This window comes from Pundamilia nyererei, unplaced genomic scaffold (genome assembly GCF_000239375.1).
Source record: "Pundamilia nyererei isolate P.nyererei 1_Seehausen unplaced genomic scaffold, PunNye1.0 scaffold00391, whole genome shotgun sequence".
In the NCBI taxonomy this organism is placed as follows: Eukaryota; Metazoa; Chordata; class Actinopteri; order Cichliformes; family Cichlidae; genus Pundamilia; species Pundamilia nyererei.
Genome location: NW_005187792.1, coordinates 1,471 through 24,441, shown reverse-complemented (window position 1 = coordinate 24,441; position 22,971 = coordinate 1,471). Strand labels below are relative to the sequence as shown.

Genomic DNA, 22,971 nt, shown 5'->3' with positions numbered 1-22,971 from the left:
ACCTGGTCTAAATCCAGCTGTCGCTTGGTTTCCAATTCGTTTGAGAACATCTGTCCCTCTCACTGAACTGAGTCCAAAGTCTCATCAAGGCCTTATTTAGAGGAATAAAGGTGGCCTATGATATTTAACTCTTTCTGGCAGCCCGGCTTAGTGCTTGGAGCAATGGAAGTGAAACAACGCTCCATGTTTTTGAAAGGGGGAAAAAAATCAGCACGGCTGACCCTTTGCTCATTTGCTACATTGTCTGCACCACATTATTTTGCCCCTATTGTTAATCTTTTTTTTCCCCCTCAACATTCCAGCCTACAGTGCACCATTTGTCCTGTCAGTGCTCTCTATTCATGATCCATGGGGGTTTACAGCCATTGTCAACCTGAAGTTACGGTGACTGGAGGATAAAGGAGTCACACGGCCCCTGCAAAGTCCTCTAACACACTCATACCTGGTGCTAAGGCAAACAAAGAGCAGCGGATTCTTCAAGCCTTCAGCTATGAACGCTGGAAGCGCACAGTAAAGACTTCCTTTGTAGGGATTTGGACAACATTTATCAGAAAAGACACATTTTATGGTGACATGCTCTTTTATTCCACTCTTCACAATTGTGTTTGTCATGGTTTAAAGACCTCCCAGGGCATGTTAATGAATAAACCCGCTTAATTACGGTGAGATAGAGAACAGTGTTGTGTTTGCACTACTGGAAACTAATTGTATGCATTGTGTGGGTAGCAATTACCCAATATCTACCCTTGGTTTTCAACTAAAAAAAGCCTCTCTTTTTTTCACCTCTCCTGTGTGCTATGTAACAGTTAGCATATTACCTCTTGCTTTCTACTATTGCTGTGCTGCTAGCTACTTAATTTAGCTTAGCTACAGACCGGAAGGAGATGAAAGGAGCCAGATTGGCCCAAACACAGCAAAATTAGATGTCAGCACCTCAAATTATTAGATGTTATAAATCTATATATGTAACACATGCCTAAAAAAAACAGTAGTGAATTATGTGTGGGACTATGTCTTAGCCAGGTGCAATGACTTCCTGGAGTCCAGACAACCAATAAAGATTTTTGCGCTCGGAGGAAGATTTTGATGTATTGTTTTGCATTATTAATCACATGTTGAAGGTTGCACATGTGTGGAGCTCCTGAGAGAAGAGGTTCAGGCTTGTGCTCAGTCCCTGCATTACTATTCACCCCACATAGCAAATACACTCCCTTGTTCAAAGAATTACACTCCCTACACCAACTTTTCATTAAATATACATAAATCCAACATGGTTTAATAAAGTGGACTACAGTGAATCTGCCTTAAAACGCAGACTGATAAATACTCAATCTATATGTAAATATGAGGTACACAGGAAAAAAAAAATCAAAACGCAGTAAAAATGCATTAGCCGCCCTGTTTGATCAGAGCCCCAGGAGCTGAAGTTATGATTTTTAATGGAATCAGAGGAGGGGAGAGTGTCAGAGCCGAGGCAGGGAGGTGAGAGTATGAAAGCATTCACAGGGGAGCTGGCTATCTGAGAGGACACCGGATAACAGAATGGACCTGAAAGATTACTCTCACTGAGTGGAAATGGAATTCTTGCATTTGGAGGTCTCAGCAGCTTTTTCGGACTCCTACAATCACGCGAAAAAAAGGTTTATGTCAAATCAAAAACAAGTTTCTCACTTGCAGCTCGAGTACACTCTTAACTACGTGACTAATGAAAATCTCTGTTTCAAGTATAAAGCATGTGTGTTGGTTGAAGCAGTTTTTGTCATATATTTTTACATGTTTTACCTGAATAATTGGTTGAAAAAATAGTAATGAAAGAAAACTTGGTTGTTTCACAAAAATTTCCAAAAAAAAGAGCCTTGAACAGATAAGTATTAACATAAAATAATATGCCTATTATTAACATTGCCTGCGTACAACCATGCTTGCAGTACCTCGCCCAACGCTAGTAATAGCTTGCTAACATGGTTATGGTGTAAAAGATTGGCATAGCTTCCAGAGCTCAAAAGTCAAGCTATTTTATTTAATGGCCACCAGTAGGCAATAAGTGGGGTTGCAAAAAGACTTTAGGTCCTATAGAAGTCTATAGGAAATTGCCAGGACCTCCATAAACACTTTTCAGCTGGGTTCGTGTTTTCAGTTGCTAATTTCGGTTTATATTATATATAACAATGAGCTATTTTTAAAATTTTAGTCAGTCTAAGTTTGAGAAAAGAGGATTATCCAAGATATACTCACTGGATGCCAACTTGGCAGCTAATGAGCATATAGCTTCAGTCAGACCCACCCTCATCACCACATTTGATTTAAAAAACACCAAGAGGACACACTCACTCGCTTAAACAAGGTTTTCTCCACAGACTTCTATACAACCAGAATTCTTTTGCAACCAGAGGGATCGCCCCCTGCTGGCCATGAAATAGAATGCAGGTCCACACAGGGAAATGAACTAATAAATGAATCATAGTAGCTACATCTATCATTTAGTGTCATCTATGGCGTAAACGAGAAACCAGGCATGATGAATGAGTGGTGGTTCTGACTGGGAAACGTTCACTGGTTATTACTGTAAAGTTATTATTTATTGAGCACACACTGGGAAATCTCCCTTCTGATTCTAATAATAACCATAATTTCCTAAATGAATTTCATATTCAGTCAATATAACAAATTCAGTCAACAATATAAAATAGAGAATAAAGACAATAAATAAAAACAGGAAACATTAACTTAGCTTACAGAATGAGGGAGCGCAATGCCTTTTTTTCACAGACAATACGACCAAATTCTTTTGCGTCCCAGGAGTCGCCCCCTTCTGGATATTAAAAAGAAAGCAAGGTGGGTCACTTCTACATACAATAAATTCTTTTGGTGTGAAAATAAAATTTTGTATTTAATTTAACCAAGTAATAAGTGGCTTCATAGTGTAGTACTTTACATATTTAACAAACAAGTGAGGGATCCCATACTCAGTCCCTGGAGGAGACTCAAATCCCCTGGAGGTTATATCAGGATGTAAAGATCTGCCAAATCAAATATATGGCTCTACATGCTGTGGTGCCTCCTTGTGAATAAGTTTCTCCTGAGAGGAGCTTTCATTTATCTAACAAAGTTTCATTAAAGAGAAAAAAAGTCTAATGAGATTGCTTAACCACAGCTAATTTGACTCAAACACTCACTCGTGTATCCACACTAATGAACATTCATAAAAGGCTGGGGTAAAACAGCTAAGTGCAGGAATGCAGTTGTCTATGGAGCCCCATTAAGCTGGGTTACTACAGGGTGTGTGTGTGCACGTCACCATCTGTCTTTTACAGGGTGCCGAGCACTAAGGATGGTGATATGTACCATGCAGCTCTGTATGAATCATGTGACATTCCACACATAGTGATTAGTGCCAAATTACGGTCCGCACAGGGAACTGAATGAAGTGCTTGCAGATGCCTGTCAATGCTGAGCTCCAAACCTCTAATCCCAACACTATAGTTTTAACAACTTTGGAACACATTATTTATGTATCATAAAACAAGCTTTTCAGATCCCTGGACAAATTGCCCCACACTTAGCTCAGCTAAACACAGTGATACTCTGCCCTCGCTGCTGTCACATGAACAAAGCAGTCTGACAAAGACCTGGAAAAAAAATATGAAATATGAAAGTCAGGAGTCCAGGAGTTGGTTGACTTACATACGTACTCAGCGTGTGGTGGTTTGAATTTGAGTTTTCTATCATTTTCATGCCATACATCTTTGTAACTGAGCTGAAGTTTAGATTTAATAGCTTGTTGTTTAAAACTCATATCAACACAGATGCTGTAAATCAGACACGAAACAACCGTGACCTCCTTGAACTACATGTTCTCAGCTCCAGGATTTAGTGAGATGCTCCATGGGTGCGCTGCAAATGCTGTATATTATAAACAGCATGACCTAAAAGTCTAAATGCTGGAAGTGAACTAAATATTATTACAGCCCTGTCTGGAAGACATAAAAACAGTTTATAATGACACCAAGGTAGAGGAAGAAGGAAGGAAGGAAGGAAGGAAATGGGAACGCTCTTGCTTTTATAAGGATAGTTCAGTCGTCACTAATGCTTCAGTGGAACCAGCTAAATAAACTCAGCGTGCTTATGACTGTACGTCAGGAGGAAGTTATCCTGTAACTGGGCAGATATTTAATATTTCCCCTTTTTAAAACGGATAAAAGTGCAACACTGTCTCCATGTTTGGAAAGGAAAGCGCAGGATTCCATACACATGCAGTGCTGAGCAGAGGTTTACTTGGCATCATATCAAAAACAAAAATTGAAGTATTATACAGCACCAGTGCTGAGTGAGAATGTCCAACGTATGAGTGACAGCAGCTTCAAAGTGAACCTGTTATTCACATTTATACATGGAGTATTTTATAGACAAGACGCTGAATGGATGTCAGATAGCTGTAGAGCAGCCCAGTTGCATTGTCATTAATTAGGAAAGTTTAAGCTCATTAAGCTCAGAGTTGTAGCTGTGAAGTAGAGAGAAAGCAAATCATATTTGCAGGAACACTGAGGAATTCTTCTCATTAGAGCTCCTGTAATTTGGCTGACGATCATTCACAGGGCAAGCTCACAAGTTTGTACACACAAGAAATGCCAACAATGCTGCAGTGGCGGGTGGTGTATTACAGCATGGGTGAACTAGTAACAGGATGCAGCTACGCTAAGAGTTTGCCACGCCTTTAGGTCGTCTGTGTGACCTTCCCTCTGTGGTTTGTAAGCACTGCACAATCCCAACAGCAACTGTAAACCGCAGACGCACATACCTAAAGACCCCATGTGGACACGCACACTCTGCGTTTCTCCGCCGGAAAACACCTGGATCTCTCCGCACCTTCTGACTGCAGTAAATGCCAGATGGTGTTCATTAAACGCTGCATTTAAGAAATGAGATTAATTAAGGTGTTCCAGCTTGAATGGCACAGGCCCGCGATCACCGTTCGCTTTATTGCCCCCTAGTTTGCGACGCCTTCCCGGCATTTGCCTTAACGTTATGGGTGTTACATTTCTTTGCATAATAGTTAATTTGCTGCCAAGAAACACAGAGGTGCTAATCTTCTATTACACAATAGCGGTAAAACAATATATCCACAAACGTAGCACAAAGTTTTTCTTTTGTACATTAGGGGGATCGAGTTTTATTTTGTTTTTATATAGGAGCCTCTCTTCTGTGAAACCAGTTCCCAAATCTTCTCTACTTTTAAGATTACGCTTAAAACTTTGTTTTGATAAAACTTATATTTAGTGCATCATGGGAAGCCACCAGCCCAGAGTGTTTCTTCTAAACTCACTGTATGTTTATACACCACTCTAATAATGACTAATGATTAAATCTAATGTCTTGCTCTCTTCCACAGGGTCTCCTCTCCTTCAGCCAGATGGCAGATGGTCACTCCTCCCTGAGCCTGGTTCTGCTGGAGGTTCCTTCCTATTAAAAGGGAGTTTTTCCTTCTCACCATCACCAAGTGCTTGCTCATTGGGGACAGCTGATTGTTGGGGTTTCCTCTCTATTACTGTAGGGTCTCTACCTTAATATATAAAGATCTTTGAGGTGACTGTTGTTGTGATTTAGTGCTATGTAAATAAAATCAAATTTAACTGAATGAAAGATGAAAAACATGGCATGATTATTGTGATCACATACACTTTGTCTCATTCTAAATGTCTGCCAATAATAAATATATATTTCCAGTGCTATGGACGACTCAAAGAAATAACCTTTGAGTTAAGAGTTTACTCCAGAGTCCCAGGGCAGAGGAAAGCCGCGGCACAATGCAGCAGAACAAACCCTCTGACAAACCTAGGAGTGTTTAAGAAACACTAAACCTCCAGCTTTGCAAAGTCCTCTGCTTCCATCTAGTGGCAAAACATTTATAAACAATCCACACACACGCACAAAATAAGTGATGCCACACTTGAAATCCTTAAAAATAAAAACAAATTTATTAGCAATCACAGGGAAAGAATGCATGACATCTACAGAGCATTTGTTGGAATAAAAACGCCAACTTCTTATTTACAAAGTCTGCAGTTGAATGTGAATAAGTTGAGCACATGCACATACAAATTGCAAATAGGCTAGATTATTACACAGTTAACAAAAGCTTTCCCCAAATTTCCCATACAGTCACCAGATTATACAGCCCCTCACCGCTGCTGTGGTCCCAACAATCGACATCTATGATTACGACGATTTCCAACAGACGCTGAAAAACAATGTGAGACGACGGAGCGTGATGGACTTGTCGACGGTATTGCAGTGAAATACACGAGCCGAGCAGGCCTACATACAAATATGGGAGCAGAAGGAATAGGTCACTTTAAACTGGGGGGAGGGGGGCATAGAAAACCAGAAGAAAAAGACATTTCATAGTGATGTACTGGCCAAGCAGGGGGTGGATTAATAGTATACAGTGCTCATACTTTTTGTTTTCTTTAACCGGGGGGTGGGGGGTCATTGTCTTTTCGCTGCAAGGACACTGCTCGTCAATCAATATGTCGTTTTCTGAGGACACAGTACTGTCCTTGGACTGCTAAGGCTTTCACAAGAGCAAGAAAAAAGAAAATCAGACATCAGGACTCGGATAAGAGTATCGCAAAGAATGGACGACATCAAGCATTCAACACTCTGAACTCATGGACTGCCCTCTGTTCTCAGTGTGCTCCATCATCACAGCTAACACTGCCTTCCACTTATCCAACTCAAACAAGAAGATTATGGACACACAGACTCGGGCACGCCCACGCTGCGCTCAGACTGAGAACGACCTGAGAACTGCAAGCAAAAGTTACGCTTCAAAAAGCTACATTAGCATTCACAGCCTGCAGGCTTCAAAGTACCCAGCAACCAAACATGTAACATTGTCTCACTCGCTCGTCACTCATTCATTACTTCATCCTCAGCGTTAGCCCGGCACTGCCTTTTTCTCAGACGTCGTAATGCGTTTGTGCGATTACAAAACAGAATGAGATTGTCGAGAGGCGGCGTTAAGTGTAATCAAGGGATTTCTGCTGTGTCTGTACTGAGTGTTTGTTTATAATAGAGGCTTCAAAAAGTGCGTTGGGCAATAACTGTCTGATCGGGAACGCTCTCAGCTGAAGGCACTTAAAACTTTGCTCAGGATTGTTGCCCCAGACGCAGCCGCCACTTAAAGTCTTACCTTCTATTGATCGTTATGTTACGTGTAAACTTTGATTCAAGTCATTTATTAGAACAGTGCTTCCATACACCAGCAAATAAAAACGCAGGCTACATTGCTAAAGAGATTATCAGGAATTGAAGGCATTTAGCACAAGTGACCATCATCATCATCACCATTTGGCAAATAACTGTTTAAAAACTACAATCGCACAATGTCACGTAAACACCAAATGTTGACAGGCAACAGAGCACATGTTTGATTGTGGGATTAGAGGAGCTCCATCCTAATGTAGCTGGGGAACAGTATACTGCAACATTTAAAAGAAAAACTCCATGATGTACACAGACCCACATCATGTCTGTAATGATGAGCGATAAGGCATGATGGGTATGAACAATCCACCTGCTAGCACAGTAGTGAGACAACTTTTCAAGACTCCAGGTGGTTTTGGGGTGGTGGTAGTGCTGTACAGGGGGAGGCTACACATCTATGGTAGTGTAGTGGATGGTGCGCGTGGCGACAGTAGTGAGCGGAGAGAGCTGGAATACGTCACAGAGGCAGTGGAAGGGATTGACTGTCAAGGACCCATGACCGTAAAGTGGGGCTGAGGCCAGAGCTGCGACCGGGAGGGAGAGGAGGGCGGGGCTTTACTTTCAGCTTCTTCGTGACTTTGAATGCTGGATGAGCCACTGCAGTGTGATATCTGCGGGTGGAGGAGGAACAGTCAACAGATCTTTAACACCCAAGCAAACACTATCTGTGAAGCATTAGGCAGTACACTTAAACTGATGAGGGCCACAATGGATTTCTTGGTCTGCTCACTTTATTAATTTCTTTGTATCATAAATGCTATTCCTTTATGCATGTGTTCATCCCTTCTACATCAGATTGTTTTGCTGTTTAAGCTGTCTTCTGCACAGCACTTTAATCAGCATGACAGACAAAAGGAAACCACAAGATATCAACCAAATCCACCCTGAAGGCTGAAAGAGGACCTAACTGACAACTATAAAGAGTAGTTCTGCATGCTATGCCTCTCTATCATCTAGAATAATACCTGGTTAGAATATGAGAACAAATCATAATCCATATCAACAGACTAAATACTTTACATCCCTTTAAATGCCTACATCCCGTGTATACCGAGCTTCATTTCAGTTATGCTGCATTAAAGATAATGCCAAGATAACGTCATTTTCAACAGAATAGTCACAGCACTGCCAACAATGCCTGACATTAACCTGAGACTGAAAATGAAGGTTAAGTTGATTCAAGTTCTTTTAAACCCCTGAATGATCATTTCATGACTTCCACAAATCCTCAGATACTTACCTATGTTGTCTTTCTCTTTGCAGGACACAGAGTAGCAGCAGATCTCTCGGTCCTGAATGGCAGATAGATTCCTGTAATGAGGAAAGTGAGAAATGTGAAATTCAAATGGTAGTAGTCCATGGACACGTGACCACCGCATCAGTCACTAGCTTATCTTACAGATTGACATTCGCAAAAAAATCCCATAGACTGTATAAACTGCAATGTTACCCATCAACTTCTCAAGTCCAGTTTTCAAGAATCGACCTGGTTTGGTTTCTTGAACCATGATGAGCAAGAGGTAGATCTGACTGAGAACCCAAGCACACTGTACGCATGTACAGTGTGAAGCCCCGCCCTAAAGCACACCCTACTTTATCATACAAATTAATAATTGTGACCGTAAATTACAAATTTTACATGAAAGTGGATTGAATTTTTTTTATGAAACTAGTGAGGGGATCATAAACTCATAAGAAAATTGTTTACTCAGGTCACAGCAATTGAGGAGTATGGAAATGTTCTCATGGACCTCTGTACATGATATATTTTTGCAAACAAGGACCCCTGCTGGCTATCAGAAAGAATGCAGTGGCCTCAATTTTCAAACTTGTACTTCATGTTCATCTTAGAAAAAGTCCATGGGGTTATTAGGAATCATCAAACACTGGTCAAGTAGACACTTATTATGTAACAACACCACTAACAGAACATTTGGCAGGAGTTCATTTCTTACATTTTTTCAATAAGCTGCTTCTCATCAAGTGCATTGGGTAGGTCTCGTTTGTTACCAAGGACTAGCACCTGGAAAAGAAAGACAGGGCTGATCAATACCTAATGCAGCAATGTATCAGCATCACTCTCTTCACATGCCTCAACCATCACACAATCTTTACTGTTAAGGCAAAATAAACTGCCTGCGTGAAGTGTTGAGTCGAGGAAGCAGGAAATCTTATGGATTCATCAAATTGCACTCCGTCAACTCAATGAAAAAATAAATAAAAATACATCCATAATTCAAGCTCTGTTTCATATTACCAACAAGTGTAACATCATCAAGCCTGAGTCACTGCATCTAATGGCTTTCTGCAATTGCTAACTATGACTTTAATGACTGCTTGTGACTGTCACTGGATCCTGATCATCGAGTGCTTGCTGTAACACCACAAGCTTCTGGTGTTTTTAAAAAAAAAAAAAAAAAAAAATTAACAAGAGGTCTCTTACTGGAATTCCTTGTAGCTGTGGTTTGTCTAAAAGGTTGTGCAGTTCATTTCTGGAAGCTTCTATCTTCTCTCGGTCTGCTGCGTCCACCATGTAACTAAGGATGGGGAGAGATAATCAAATTATAGAGCTCACTGAAACAAGGCATTTCTGAATATTAATGTGCAATTTGCTACATTTTTCATGCAGCCACAAAGGGAACATGTTGTACCTTTTTGGCAACACACTTACACAATAGCATTGACTCCTCTACAGTAGCGCTCCCACATGCTTCTGAAGCGGGGCTGTCCACCTATGTCCCATATCTGACGCAAGAAAGCACAAAATTGAGTCAGAAACGACACACACACCATTTTATCTGTAAACATTGTAAATAGTCCCATTTACATTTTTACTTAGCAACCAGCTGCATACCCATTTTTGCTAGCTTACCTTTATTGTCACGTTGCCTTTAGTAACCTTCCGCATGTTGAAACCAACTGTGGGGATCATGTCTTCACTGAACTGTCCTGACTGCACGAGACAAATAGCAGACAAAGGACAATCTCATATTAGTCAAGACTGCATGCTTCCTTTTTGAAGTCAGCATGCTTTAATCTGATCTAAAAGCCACATGAAAAACACTGTGCACACTAGTCACTTCTGTGCACGATTAAATTAGGAAATAATTGAATTACAAGGGTTATTTTCTTGTAGCTGAATTTGAGCATTTGCCATTTTAACTACATGAATCATAAGATGGTGCCATCTATGTGTCAGCACAAAGTTCACATCACAAGTAATCGGACTGCTTCGTGTTTTGTTTCAGCTCAATCAATATGAAATACAATAATGGATAAAGAATAAAGTCATGAGGTGTCAGCTGTAATTGGAGTGGGTTTGCATCACTGGAAAACGAAATTGGATGGAAATGGTCTAAAGGTTAAAAAAATTAAAAAAAATTGGACACATTCACATGAAGACAAACTTTACTGCAGCCAGTATCTGAACCCACAGACACAAGCACACTGCTTGCATCTTCCCTGGTGATTCTCCCAGGCCTTCACTGCAGCTAACAGCTTTGGGTTGCTACAAGGTCTCTCTTTACTCTGCTCTTTGGCCAGTCATCGAGATCAGGTGTGACTCAGCCAGGCATGGATATTGCACCTCTTTACATTTAATTATGAATAGAGGTCCAGTGGAACTGGTGGGATCTAAAAAACACAAAAATCCTCCTATAAGCTTCTACATTAACACTGCTGCTTCTGACAGCAGAGAAATCATCAATAAATGCCAGTGTGCCAGTTCCCCAGGCAACCATAACAGCACCATCAGGCTTGCCAAATGAGGGGTGGGTATGCTTTGGCTTTCAAGGTCTCCCACTTTCTTCACACTTGCCTTTCAATGTACTTTGTTTCACAGCTTTACCCAATCTGTGTGTTTCTGAATGCTTAGCATGAGGTTGCATTCTGTACTGAGTCCCATGAGGTTCTGATCTCAAAGATTTGTCTCACCCACTGACAAAGAAAAAAAACATTTTATGTAGTCTACATCCTGAAGAGCATTCTTGTCCCATGCAGCCACAAGATGTGATCACCTGACCTGGTGATCATGCCCAACAACCAACCTTTGACAGACTTTTGATTATCCTTTGTTTATGTATATTCACATCTTTAGTCTGGCCACTTTTAACTTAATATCCAAGAATCCAAATACTTTTGAAGCCCTCAACTCTGACACACTATGACGTGGCACTTGGATGTACTTTATTATTTCAAACTAAACATGCAGGAACAGAGAACCAAAACAACAAAAATGTGTAAACTGCTCACATACCTCCTGTAATAACCACGCTTTCTGATACTAACCTTTGCACCGTGATCACACATTCCACAGGTTTAAAGCACCAAATACCTTAATTCTAAATGGGAAACTGTTTTGGTCAGTACAACACAGTCTTACATCGACTGAGGTCATGACTCAGCAGTGAGAACTTTGTACGTTTAGAAAGATGCGAGGAAAATGTATAAGAGGTCAACAGATTTACATATGCAAAAAAGGTCTAAACTGTCATGTATGCAATCAATGTGTGAGGGAAAATGGCTCGAGACCTTAAAATGACACAATCAAACGTGGAATCATCACTAACCTCACATCCGCCCACAGCTGTCACTGTGACTGTCAGACACAACAACAAAGTGAGGGGTTAACTTTTATAGCGTCCACGCTGCCTGCTGCATGACAACAAGCCATAAAAATACAACTCAAACGAAAGGAAGTGGGAGGACTGCTCTTGTTAGCTTAGAGGATGTCACTTTGAAAGATTAGGAAATATTTTGATGACAGACTATGCAAGTATTCGCAGCTGGCAGCCTGCAGCCATGATTACTCAAGTGTCGTCGTCCCCGGTACACCCTGCTAGCAACATGACGAGGCAGACTGTGTTCAAAACCAAATAACAGCCCGTGTTGTCGACATACCGCTTGTGTTGACACATTGGCAGCAACGAAAGCACTGACGGCTCCGTTCACATGACCGTTTCACACGTAAGCGCATATCATACCAACCAAGTTCGTCACCGCAGCTAGCAAAACAACGACAGGGAGTACCGCAGCTAATGCTGCAGCTACTGCGGTACACTTGTAGCTTTGCGACCCGGCTAAGCAGCCATGTCGCATTGTCTTTAGAAGTTACGGTGTAGAAATGCAGACAAGTTAAAGTTATACACAGCACGTACTGAAACCTCCTTCTGCGACCTATATAAGGTAACAGCCTGGGCCCGCACTGTGACTGTGCGACTTCGCAATCGTCAGCTGCTTACCGCTATCACATTGACGAATGTGGTTTTTCCGGAGTACTGAAGTCCCACTAAAGTAAGCTCCATCTCTTCTTTCCAAAAGAGGGACCTGAACCAGTCCAAGAGCCTGTTTATAAGGGCTAGCATCTCGTATGAAACTGTAGTCGCAAGTCTATGCGGCCGTCAGGATGGAAATTGGGAAGCGGCGTTCACAGGAAGCAGCTAGCTGCTTTGTCATGTGATCCTGTCGACAGGAGAAGTGATTCTCTTCTTCTTCTGAGGGGTTTTAATGGTACCTTATGTGGTGCACTACTGCCATCTCCTGGAGAAACCCTGTCCAGGCTGTCAGGTCTGGTGCACAGTGATGCACTTCCTGCTCCGGTATGATCTTTACTCCTGCTACTCTTTCCTTGTATCATGTCACAGTCAAAGTTCCTGTGACTAACATGCGCGTGCTCTGTTGTTTATGACACCTGACAGTAGTTACGAAAACATTACTTTCCCCAGTGTTCAGCCTTACTCATTATGACTGTATCATACAACAGAGGGCCCAGGGGGCAAAATCAGCCCAGCAAAGACTCAAATAACATCATCATGAAGGAGGACATAATTTTTTTTAAATTTTAACTGTACTTTCACAGGGCTTACAGCTTTTCCTATCAATAAAGACCTCCCCGTGAGCATTCATACTAAACCAAAATAATTAATTTCTGTATTTTAAAATGTACTTCTTACATTTAAGCTCAAAGAACCACGCTGACAGATTTCTTTCATCTACTACAGAGGCACATCTTTATCGTGCAATAAAAAGTAAGACGTACTGCTGAAATTACACTTTTTATATTATAAAAAAAAAGACGATATCCCATCAATTAAATGAGTAGTTAAACTTCTTTACACTGACAGAAAGGGGGGTTTCAAAGTGGGCTGTATGTGGCCGGTGACATAAAATGAGCTTGGCATCCGTCGTATCCTCTTTTCTCTCCTACCTCATCGTTGAATGCAGTTGTCTCACTATAATCTAGCAAGCCCAGTTCTGTTCCCAGCCTTTCCACAGTCTCCTCTCCGTCTGATTTTAATAAACAAATGTGTGTGCCTGTGATCGCACTCTTTCGTCCTCCACTCATGCGTGTGTTTCCTCACACGTTTAAGCCTGCTGGGCTCACCTTTTTTAACTTAGAAATATGTGAATTTGCTTGTTGTGTGCCAGATGACTCACTATTGCGCTATTTGGAAATGCAGAAGTTATCATTTTTCGCGTGTCTTATCTCAGGATTTAGCAGATCTTGATCAACTCTCTGGAATAAAGGTTAGAGCATAGGCGTCTTTCCTCCAGCTGGCACCAGGGTTTTAGTATGTTTTGGGTCACCAAAACATGAAAGCTGACTCTGATTTTTCCACCCGCAACCTCTCGCTAGCGCGGTAATGTTAATTTTAGTAACGAACATGAACATGTGCACTTCAAAGTGCGCCCTGCAGGTACATTTTACACATTATGCGGTGATAGATCAGCACAAAAAACAAGACTAGAAAAGCATTTCTCTTCACCTTCCATTCTTTGATCTGGTTATAATAGAGGACCAAATGTTCTGGACACCAATAAACTGATAGCTAAAACTGTACACCGCCACTTCTGAATAGACACATTAGAAACACAAACTAATAGGGTTTGAGTGTGCGTGCATGGTTTTCATATAAATAACAAACAACATGCAAACAACATGAGCGCATTGCATCGCATGATCTGTTGCACTTGGCAGTTAACGACGTGAAACCGGCAGGGCGTCCTTCTCGTCATGCTTATAAAGTAAGGACAATAATTAAAATAAAGCCACGTTTTATTGGAAGATAAGGTGCATAAAATGGCAAAAACAATCACAGCAAATGTTATTTTATTAAAGGCATTAGCACAGTGTCATTGAATATTTCAGGTGCATCGCGCAGCCTCCAAGTAGTCGTGAAGATCGCCGCCTGCCGCAAAAAAAAGGAGTCTGCGTCTTTTACTTCTCCACCTCTGTCAGCTCAGTCTGTCTTGTTGCAGTCCTTGAAAAAGATTTGAAGAGACAAGTGAGTAAATGTTTTTGGGTTTTTTTCATTGACATTATCACCGCCTCATTGAGCATAAATGTTTAAGGTGTAAACTGAATTACCTGCAGCCTAAGGAGTGTGATGTACTTCTCAGGGGCTGCTGCGCTCATCACTGTCGTGTAAACAGTAATTCTGGGAGGATATTAAGACAGAGGGCGGTCACTATTTAATGCGATTCATTGCGTGAGGTTTTATTTTTTAAAAAGCAGAAAAATAGACATCAAGATATTCATTCAGCTATTGTTTCTCTGTAATCTACTCCCTACACTATACTGTCAAAAGTATTCACTCTTCTGCTTTAACACACATATGAATTTGAGTGACATCCCATTCTTAATCCATAGGGTTTAATGTGATGTCAGTGAAGTCAGACATTGATGTTGGATGAGAAGGCCTGGCTCGCACTCTCCACTCTCATTCAACCCAAAGGTGTCCTATCAGATTTGGTCGGGACTCTGTGCAGGCCAGTTAAGATCTCCCACACAAAACTCGCTCATCGGTGTCTTCATGGACATTGTTTTGTGTGCTGGTGCACAGTCATGTTGTAACAGGAAGGAGCCATCCCCAAACTGTCCCCTCAAAGTTGGGCGTATGGAATCATCCAAAATCTCTTGGTATGTTGGAGCATGAAGAGTTCCTTTCACTGGAAGTAAAGAGTTGAGCCCAACTTCTAAACAACGATCCCACAATCCCAACAGTGCGTGGCCTATCACTTCATGGCTGAGCTGCCGTCGTTCCCAATCATTTACACACTGTTAATAATACCACTAACAGTTGACTGTGGAATTTTGAATTCTGAGGAAATTTCACGTCTGGACTTGTTGCACAGCTGGCATCCTATCACAGTACCACACTGGGATTCACTGAGCTCCTGAGAGGGAGCCATTCTTTCACAAATGTTTGTAGAAGCGGCCTCCATGTCTAGGTGTTTGATTTTATACACCTGTGACCATGGACGTGATTGGAACACCTGAACTCAATCATTTGGATGGGTGATCGAATTCGTTTGGCAATACAGTGTATGTGCTACATGTCAACGAAGGGCCCACTGACATAACTGCTGAAGTATGTGATGAACACACTAAGTGAACTATCCCATCTAAGCAACACCAGCATTTATAGAGTTGCTGGAGGACAAATAAGGGCATCAAACAGGAATAACGTCCTTCTTACCCATTACACACTGGATTCAGGGACAAAACCTGGAGGAAGAGACAGAGTTATAAGCCCATACATCGTCTCCAATTACCAGAAGTGTGACTTCGTGAACCAAGGTTGAGGTTAATTGACTTACCTGATAGAGTGTATTCATATTGATGTGCGCCTGGCCAGTAGCATTTAGAGCTTTGTTAGCCGCTTCTCTAAGAAATGAGCACACAGCAGCGGTGTAATAACAGCAGCAGCAACACAGCAAGCCTGCTCATCATGAGACATGACTCACCTCCGATGATCTTTAGCAGGAGGAGGAAGCCAGTGGTCAAAGTTTGTCTCCACTCTGAACCATCTGAAAGCAATCCCCAAAACACACATTGAAATGCTTCCTGAGCGATACAATCATTTTCCATCCTCCTCCTCAGATCTTTTTTTTTTCACCTACCCTCCCTTTGCAGTTTCCAGAGGCCAGATATCAGCAGGGCCCTCTCGATCTCTGGTGATCACGACCCCTTCCCCGGCTCGCACCCCGCCGACTATGTAATACACCCCAGTGATGATGGGGACTTTTGAAAGACGCATGACTGCATCCTGAAAGTCCTCTGCTTCCTCCAGTGTCTGTCAGGCCACACAAAGAATACTTTCACTTCCGCATATTGTCAACTTTTTTTTTTTTTTCTTTTTCCCTACACTAACTTTTCTCACCTCCCTCACCAGCCAACTAACGGGGGATCTCTTATACAGGAAAGCAGACACGATGTTCTTCCACCAGTTATACCAGTGTTCAGTTCCTTAGGAAAAAAAACAAGCTTGGAGACAAGAAGAAAAATGAAGATGCTACCTTTTCCACAGCCATGTGTGGTCTTACCTCGCTGGTCACCTGAGACAGTAAACTTGTTAGGGCTTTGTCCCGTCCATAGCCCGACATAGCCCGCAAACGAAGTTCCACGGTATACCTCCTGAAATGGTGTGTCAATAAAACACAAACTGGATTTAATGTCTGAAAAATTAAAGTTGCTACGTAATTACTTTAGCTGTGCACCTGCTAATGCATGATGTACCTTTCCATTCTTGAGGAAGACTGCGTTAAAAGTCAGATTCTTCAGAACAGGATGCGGGTAATCGAGGTTCCTGCCGTGGTACACGTGCCCCTTTGTGTCCTGAGCCACGATGCTTGTGCAGAATCTGGAAGTGGATGAAGTTGTTTAGTGTGCTCACTGTGGGGCTTCACTACAAATGTCTAGGTGGATTTAAAAATCACACATACGCAGATACTTCATAGGCAAAGTTGAGCAGGATGACGTCGGACAGCGTTCCTCCCAAGTGTGAGGCCAGGCCGCGGATCTCCCCCGCATATGGCTGAGGAACGTACTTTTCCAGGGCCATCACAATAGGTTTGACTGCATGATGCAACCATTTTGGAATCGTGGAACTGGAGCAAAGAAAGCAAATTTAGCATGTTGGTCTGCAATCCCTGTCAGCAGAGATGTAGTGGAAGATAAACATGACAACACAGCAAAGGCAGAAATAAGATAAAGCAATGAGAGAGGAGGTTAAGTTTAATCTGTGCTGTGAGGGTTTCAGTGAGTTGTCCTTTGCAACTACTCAAACAATGGATGGGGAAAAGCAACAAAAACACAATAAAAAAAACACTGTACATAAAATAATCCTTTGTGAGGCTCAATGCTCTTTGTGTTTTGGTGTCTCAAAGCAACATAGTGTGAGTTTGATGGTGTCAATCTCTGAAGATACTCTGCTTTTCTGCTGTAGAGCTAGTTGTGTGTAGTGCCTGCAATGCACTGGACTGACTGCCTTGGCGTTTTTCAGGCAGCCTGTGTTTAAGTGGCTAACAGTGGTTCCCTACATACATGCACTACAGTGCATTGCTTAGCTTAGGCACTGCTCCCATCAGTATCTTCCACTTTCTAATACACCGACTACATGTAGCTTAAAGTGGTGTGGCGTAAGGAAATCAAAAGCCATTATGATTACATTTTGTCTGTCCTCCCCTTCAAGTTAATTTTCTCATACGCCTGTGGAACGCAGGGCTGCTGCTATTTTTAGATCACAGGCAAATGAAGGAGACACGAGTCCGATAAAGTCAATAAAGTCAACGAATCAATAAAGTTTTCGATTTTCACTGGAAACCGTTATATGTTAGAGCTAAGTATTAAGAATCCAACCCCCCCAAAAACAGGTAGTAAGCAGACTACAAAATTCAATTTTACAGTTTACTCTATTAAAGTCTGTATTATGTATGAAAATCACGATTAAGTTAAAATGCCCAAATGCTGGGGTACACTTGGGTACAGTGGTCCTAAGGGGTCAAACATACTGTAAATTAAAGAAACACCAGGCAACAGAAAAATGCCGCAAAAGCAAAAAAACACAGTGAAAGCTGAATAAAACGCAATAGAGGTTTATGGAGACAAAACAGAACACAACAAAAGTGAAATAAATACAACAGAAGAAAACAAACGCACAAAAAGTTACATTTTTTTGTGAACTTTTCTTTTTGTATTCATTTATTTTTGTGAGCTTTTGAGACATTTTTGTGTCGTATTCAACTTCCACTGTGTTTTGTTCTTCTACAGCCTTTTTCTATTTGCTGGTGTTTTCTTAAGCTGCAGTACATTTGATCTCTCAGGACCACTGTAGATAATAGCTGATAATAGAGTCCACAAAGGACACAACAAAATGTTTTCAAAACCAGAGGGCTGACCGGGGCTGATAAACACAAGCTGAAGGAGACACAGGCGAAAGTAACAACCACAACTGGACAAACGGGAAATAACACCGAAACATGGCTCGAGAGAAAGCCAAAGTCAAAGCAGAACAGGAAACAGCCCACAAAATGAAAGGGTTCACACTGAACATGTTAATATATCACTAACAGAAAGATCAGACAGAAGGAGGAACAAAAAAACGTGACAGAAACCAAAACTTAAATAAGACATAAAGCAAAACACACACCCAGGAAGATAGTAATGTCACCAGACCAGAGCCGTAAAATTCTAATCTTCTTACATTACCAAGAATCTGACTTAAACATTAACTAGACCTCTAAATGCAACAAGAACCAAAATCCAAATGAACAGAATGATGATGAAAACAAAACATAAACCAAAAAACTCCTGACAACTATCAAAAGCTAAGAGCACTAAAGCAGCAGTGAAACCAAAAAGAATCAACACAAATCCAAGGACATTCAAAGGACCATGATACTAAAATTGAAAAGCAGTTTCTAGTTTAACTGGATTCTTGCTGCTTGAATTTCAATTTTGAATTTCAAACTATCAGGAAAACAGAGGTGCTGCAGGCGCTGACAGTTGATGGGTGACAAGTATACTAGCAGATCTTTACTTGTAAGTGTGAACGTGTTTGTGAGAGCAATCACAGCCTTGAAGACACCTCATGTAAAAGGGACTCCCACTTCCCCCCTTTGAATAAAACTGCCTTTCACAACATCCAGTCATAGATTTACAGGTGTGTGCTCGACAGATAAAGTAATAAAACAGTAACAACTAGCTGCTCTGCCCTTTTACTCTGGTAACACTCTATAACATCAGTGTTATCGGCCACCCAGTCATTCATGTTAAACAGATCCCAGGTTTAATTAAGACATAATGTGGCAACTTTTAAAACTGACATGCATTCTTAACATTTCACAGAATTTAAACGTTGGTAAAACCGCGTGTAGAAACCCAGTTTTTCTTGTAAGCCTTGTGTCTGGTTCTCCTGCCAATGAGGTTGATGTCAGTTAAAACAATAACTGCTTGGAGGCATAGGCAGTTATTGTTTTGACTGCCTATGCTTCCCGTGTGAATCACACGGCAACCACTTTTTGATTGCACAACCTAAATAAAAAAAATAGTACTGTCGCAAACAAAAGGTCAAGAAAAACTTCAGAAAATCTGCCAGGAGGACCTCATGAGAGCGACTTTCTTCCGGTAGCAATATTATGTGAAGATCACTTTTAAATCGCATCGTTACACAAGATCAAGCAAACAATGATGTAGAATTACCGAGTACTTTAAACATGTTAATCGCTTTGCGCAACCTAACGCAATACGTCACCAACCACATTTAAGACCACGGATTTTGTAAGTAACCCTTCAAACCCCAGCAACCCCCCCGAAACCCACTTCGAAGATAAAGTTCGCAAGTGGCACTTTTTTGTTGCATACTTTCTGGTAAACTTACTCAATGACCTCTACAGCAGCTTTATTCACGTAGTCTATGTCGAAGACTTTCGCAAGAGGCATCCATCGCACTGCTGGATCGTCATCCAGACTGATGTTCACCGTGGGTGGAGCAAACTGTGCCCGGCACGACCCTGCGAGTCCGAGCAGCAGCAGCAGCAACGTTGTCCGCTCCATCTTTCGATCGTCTGCACCGGAGACAGCCGACTCCTCTGCCTCTGGCGGGCAACGATAACGACGACATTTCCGCTTCAAGCTTTTCACAATAAAAGGAAGAAACGGCGAACTTACTCATGCAAACTGAGCAGCGCTTCCGCAAAACGAAGGCGTTGAACTTGATCACAATATTGGAACGTCAATGGACAACTAGCATACATTAAGTACTGCTCCTTCTCCTCCAACTACTTCTACTACTACTAATAATAATGTTCTCTCATCCGCAGTTACCATTCTAACCAGCTAGAAACAGGAAGACAGTAAAAGTAAACCCAGTGGTGATTTGGTTGATTTTCAGTAAGCTGACCTCTGACCTTGACGTGGATGTCAGCAGGATTCAAACTCCATCTGTGGTATCATTTTGTGAATCCTAAGTGATCCCCTTCTGGAGTAATCACATTCACAAGATCTTCAGAAAATTTGACTTCTGCCCTGACCTTAATGTCAAGGTCACTGAGATTCCAGCTTGTCCCAGATTTTGAGTGGATAAACCAATTTAAACTCCTACGTAGCCATTTCATTCAGCAGTAAATGTCATCTATATATAGTCTCATAAGCAAAAACAGGAACAGAAACACTCCTTTTAGCTTTTTGTGTATTTCGAAACTCTGTTGTTGTTTTTTGGAGACCTGGAATTTACAGTGGGGCAAAAAAGTATTTAGTCAGCCACCGATTGTGCAAGTTCCCCCACTTAAAATGATGACAGAGGTCAGTAATTTGCACCAGAGGTACACTTCAACTGTGAGAGACAGAATGTGAAAAAAAAATCCATGAATCCACATGGTAGGATTTGTAAAGAATTTATTCGTAAATCAGGGTGGAAAATAAGTATTTGGTCACCTCAAACAAGGAAAATCTCTGGCTCTCACAGACCTGTAACGTCTTCTGTAAGAAGCTTTTCTGTCCCCCACTCGTTACCTGTATGAATGGCACCTGTTTGAACTCATCATCTGTATAAAAGACACCTGTCCACAGCCTCAAACAGTCAGACTCCAAACTCCGCCATGGCCAAGACCAAAGAGCTTTCGAAGGACACCAGGAAAAGTATTGTAGACCTGCACCAGACTGGGAAGAGTGAATCTACAATAGGCAAGCAGCTTGGTGTGAAAAAATCAACTGTGGGAGCAATCATCAGAAAATGGAAGACATACAAGACCACTGATAATCTCCCTCGATCTGGGGCTCCACGCAAGATCTCATCCCGTGGGGTCAAAATGATCATGAGAACGGTGAGCAAAGATCCCAGAACCACACGGGGGACCTGGTGAATGACCTGCAGAGAGCTGGGACCAAAGTAACAAAGGTCACCATCAGTAACACACTACAACGGCAGGGAATCAAATCCCGCAGTGCCAGACGTGTTCCGCTGCTGAAGCCAGTGCATGTCCAGGCCCGTCTGAAGTTTGCCAGGGAGCACATGGATGATACAGCAGAGGATTGGGAGAATGTCATGTGGTCAGATGAAACCAAAGTAGAACTTTTTGGTATAAACTCAACTCGTCGTGTTTGGAGGAAGAAGAATACTGAGTTGCATCCCAAGAACACCATACCTACTGTGAAGCATGGGGGTGGAAACATCATGCTATGGGGCTGTTTTTCTGCCAAGGGGACAGGACGACTGATCCGTGTTAAGGACAGAATGAATGGGGCCATGTATCGTGAGATTTTGAGCCAAAACCTCCTTCCATCAGTGAGAACTTTGAAGATGAAATGAGGCTGGGTCTTCCAACATGACAATGATCCAAAACACACCGCCCGGGCAACAAAGGAGTGGCTCCGTAAGAAGCATTTGAAAGTCCTGGAGTGGCCTAGCCAGTCTCCAGACCTCAACCCCATAGAAAATCTGTGGCGGGAGTTGAAAGTCCGTGTTGCTCGGCGACAGCCCCAAAACATCACTGCTCTCGAGAAGATCTGCATGGAGGAATGGGCCAAAATACCAGCTACTGTGTGTGCAAACCTGGTAAAGACCTATAGTAAACGTTTGACCTCTGTTATTGCCAACAAAGGTTATGTTACAAAGTATTGAGTTGTATTTTTGTTATTGACCAAATACTTATTTTCCACCCTGATTTACGAATAAATTCTTTACAAATCCTACCATGTGGATTCATGGATTTTTTTTTTTCACATTCTGTCTCTCACAGTTGAAGTGTACCTCTGGTGCAAATTACTGACCTCTGTCATCATTTTAGGTGGGGGAACTTGCACAATCGGTGGCTGACTAAATACTTTTTTGCCCCACTGTAAATGTGCCTGTCACTAACACACTTTCATTCAGCTTCTGTTGTTTAAATGTGATATAGGCTGTAAATAATAATAATAAAAAACCCATAAAAACACTGCAGTCAAGACAAAAAGGTTTCAACATTTTTCATAGTAGATGTTTGAGGTAGTCTTTTTTTTATGTATTTGACCCAGTTCAGTGGTACACATACTGAACTTAGAGGATACAAACAAAGTATATCAGTCTACTAATACCAACACTGGTACTGATAATATCAATATCTGGATCGACTGTGGTTATACACATCATACAAATGTTGTCAAACAACTCAAGGATATTATACCAAGATCATATTATTATTATTATAAGTTGAAACTGTTTATTATGCCACAGCAGTGTACTCATTGCCCTTGCATATCAGGACCTCTCCAACACTTGAGACTTTCAAAACATGTCAAAAGACTCACTTTCATTCTCTGGCTTTTAAATCAAGATGACTCTGTTTCTATTGTTCATTCCATGATTCTATTTTCTCTTAATCTATATTCTATTTTATTTGGTATGTCTTCTGCTTTGACTATTTTACTGTACAGTAGTTTGGTCAACA

The 22,971-nt window shown here is 41.5% G+C and overlaps 2 protein-coding genes across 2 annotated transcripts; both read right to left on the bottom strand.

The window, feature by feature from the left end:
* Positions 1-5,953: 5,953 nt before the first annotated feature.
* Positions 5,954-12,756, bottom strand: arl8bb (ADP-ribosylation factor-like 8Bb). Its single transcript, XM_005752919.2, has 7 exons — positions 12,507-12,756; positions 10,139-10,219; positions 9,938-10,011; positions 9,710-9,803; positions 9,222-9,289; positions 8,507-8,577; positions 5,954-7,877 (listed from the first exon to the last, which is right to left on the bottom strand). Exons 1-7 carry the CDS (start codon positions 12,627-12,629, stop codon positions 7,828-7,830), a joined length of 561 nt encoding a protein of 186 aa, XP_005752976.1. The 5' UTR covers positions 12,630-12,756; the 3' UTR covers positions 5,954-7,827.
* Positions 12,757-14,302: 1,546 nt separating this feature from the next.
* LOC102205044 (N-acylethanolamine-hydrolyzing acid amidase) lies at positions 14,303-20,150 on the bottom strand. Its single transcript, XM_005752918.1, has 11 exons — positions 19,926-20,150; positions 16,990-17,154; positions 16,784-16,907; positions 16,591-16,681; positions 16,428-16,513; positions 16,168-16,340; positions 16,012-16,074; positions 15,865-15,931; positions 15,744-15,772; positions 14,633-14,702; positions 14,303-14,525 (listed from the first exon to the last, which is right to left on the bottom strand). The coding sequence occupies exons 1-11, from the start codon at positions 20,099-20,101 to the stop codon at positions 14,505-14,507; spliced, it is 1,065 nt and encodes a 354-aa protein (XP_005752975.1). The 5' UTR covers positions 20,102-20,150; the 3' UTR covers positions 14,303-14,504.
* Positions 20,151-22,971: the final 2,821 nt, after the last annotated feature.

What these genes read in the sequence shown, in the direction of transcription:
- arl8bb (XM_005752919.2), bottom strand. Translation starts at nt 12,629, where the DNA reads ATGCTAGCCCTTATAAACAGGCTCTTGGACTGGTTCAGGTCCCTCTTT. An exon ending in AAGGCAACGTGACAATAAAG is followed by an intron (nt 10,012 to 10,138) that starts GTAAGCTAGCAA and finishes TTCTTGCGTCAG; the next exon opens with ATATGGGACATAGGTGGACA. An exon ending in CACAGCTACAAGGAATTCCA is followed by an intron (nt 9,290 to 9,709) that starts GTAAGAGACCTC and finishes TTTCTTTTCCAG; the next exon opens with GTGCTAGTCCTTGGTAACAA.
- LOC102205044 (XM_005752918.1), bottom strand. Translation starts at nt 20,101, where the DNA reads ATGGAGCGGACAACGTTGCTGCTGCTGCTGCTCGGACTCGCAGGGTCG. An exon ending in TTTGCCTATGAAGTATCTGC is followed by an intron (nt 16,908 to 16,989) that starts GTATGTGTGATT and finishes ATCCACTTCCAG; the next exon opens with ATTCTGCACAAGCATCGTGG. An exon ending in CTGAATCCAGTGTGTAATGG is followed by an intron (nt 14,703 to 15,743) that starts GTAAGAAGGACG and finishes ATATCCTCCCAG; the next exon opens with AATTACTGTTTACACGACAG.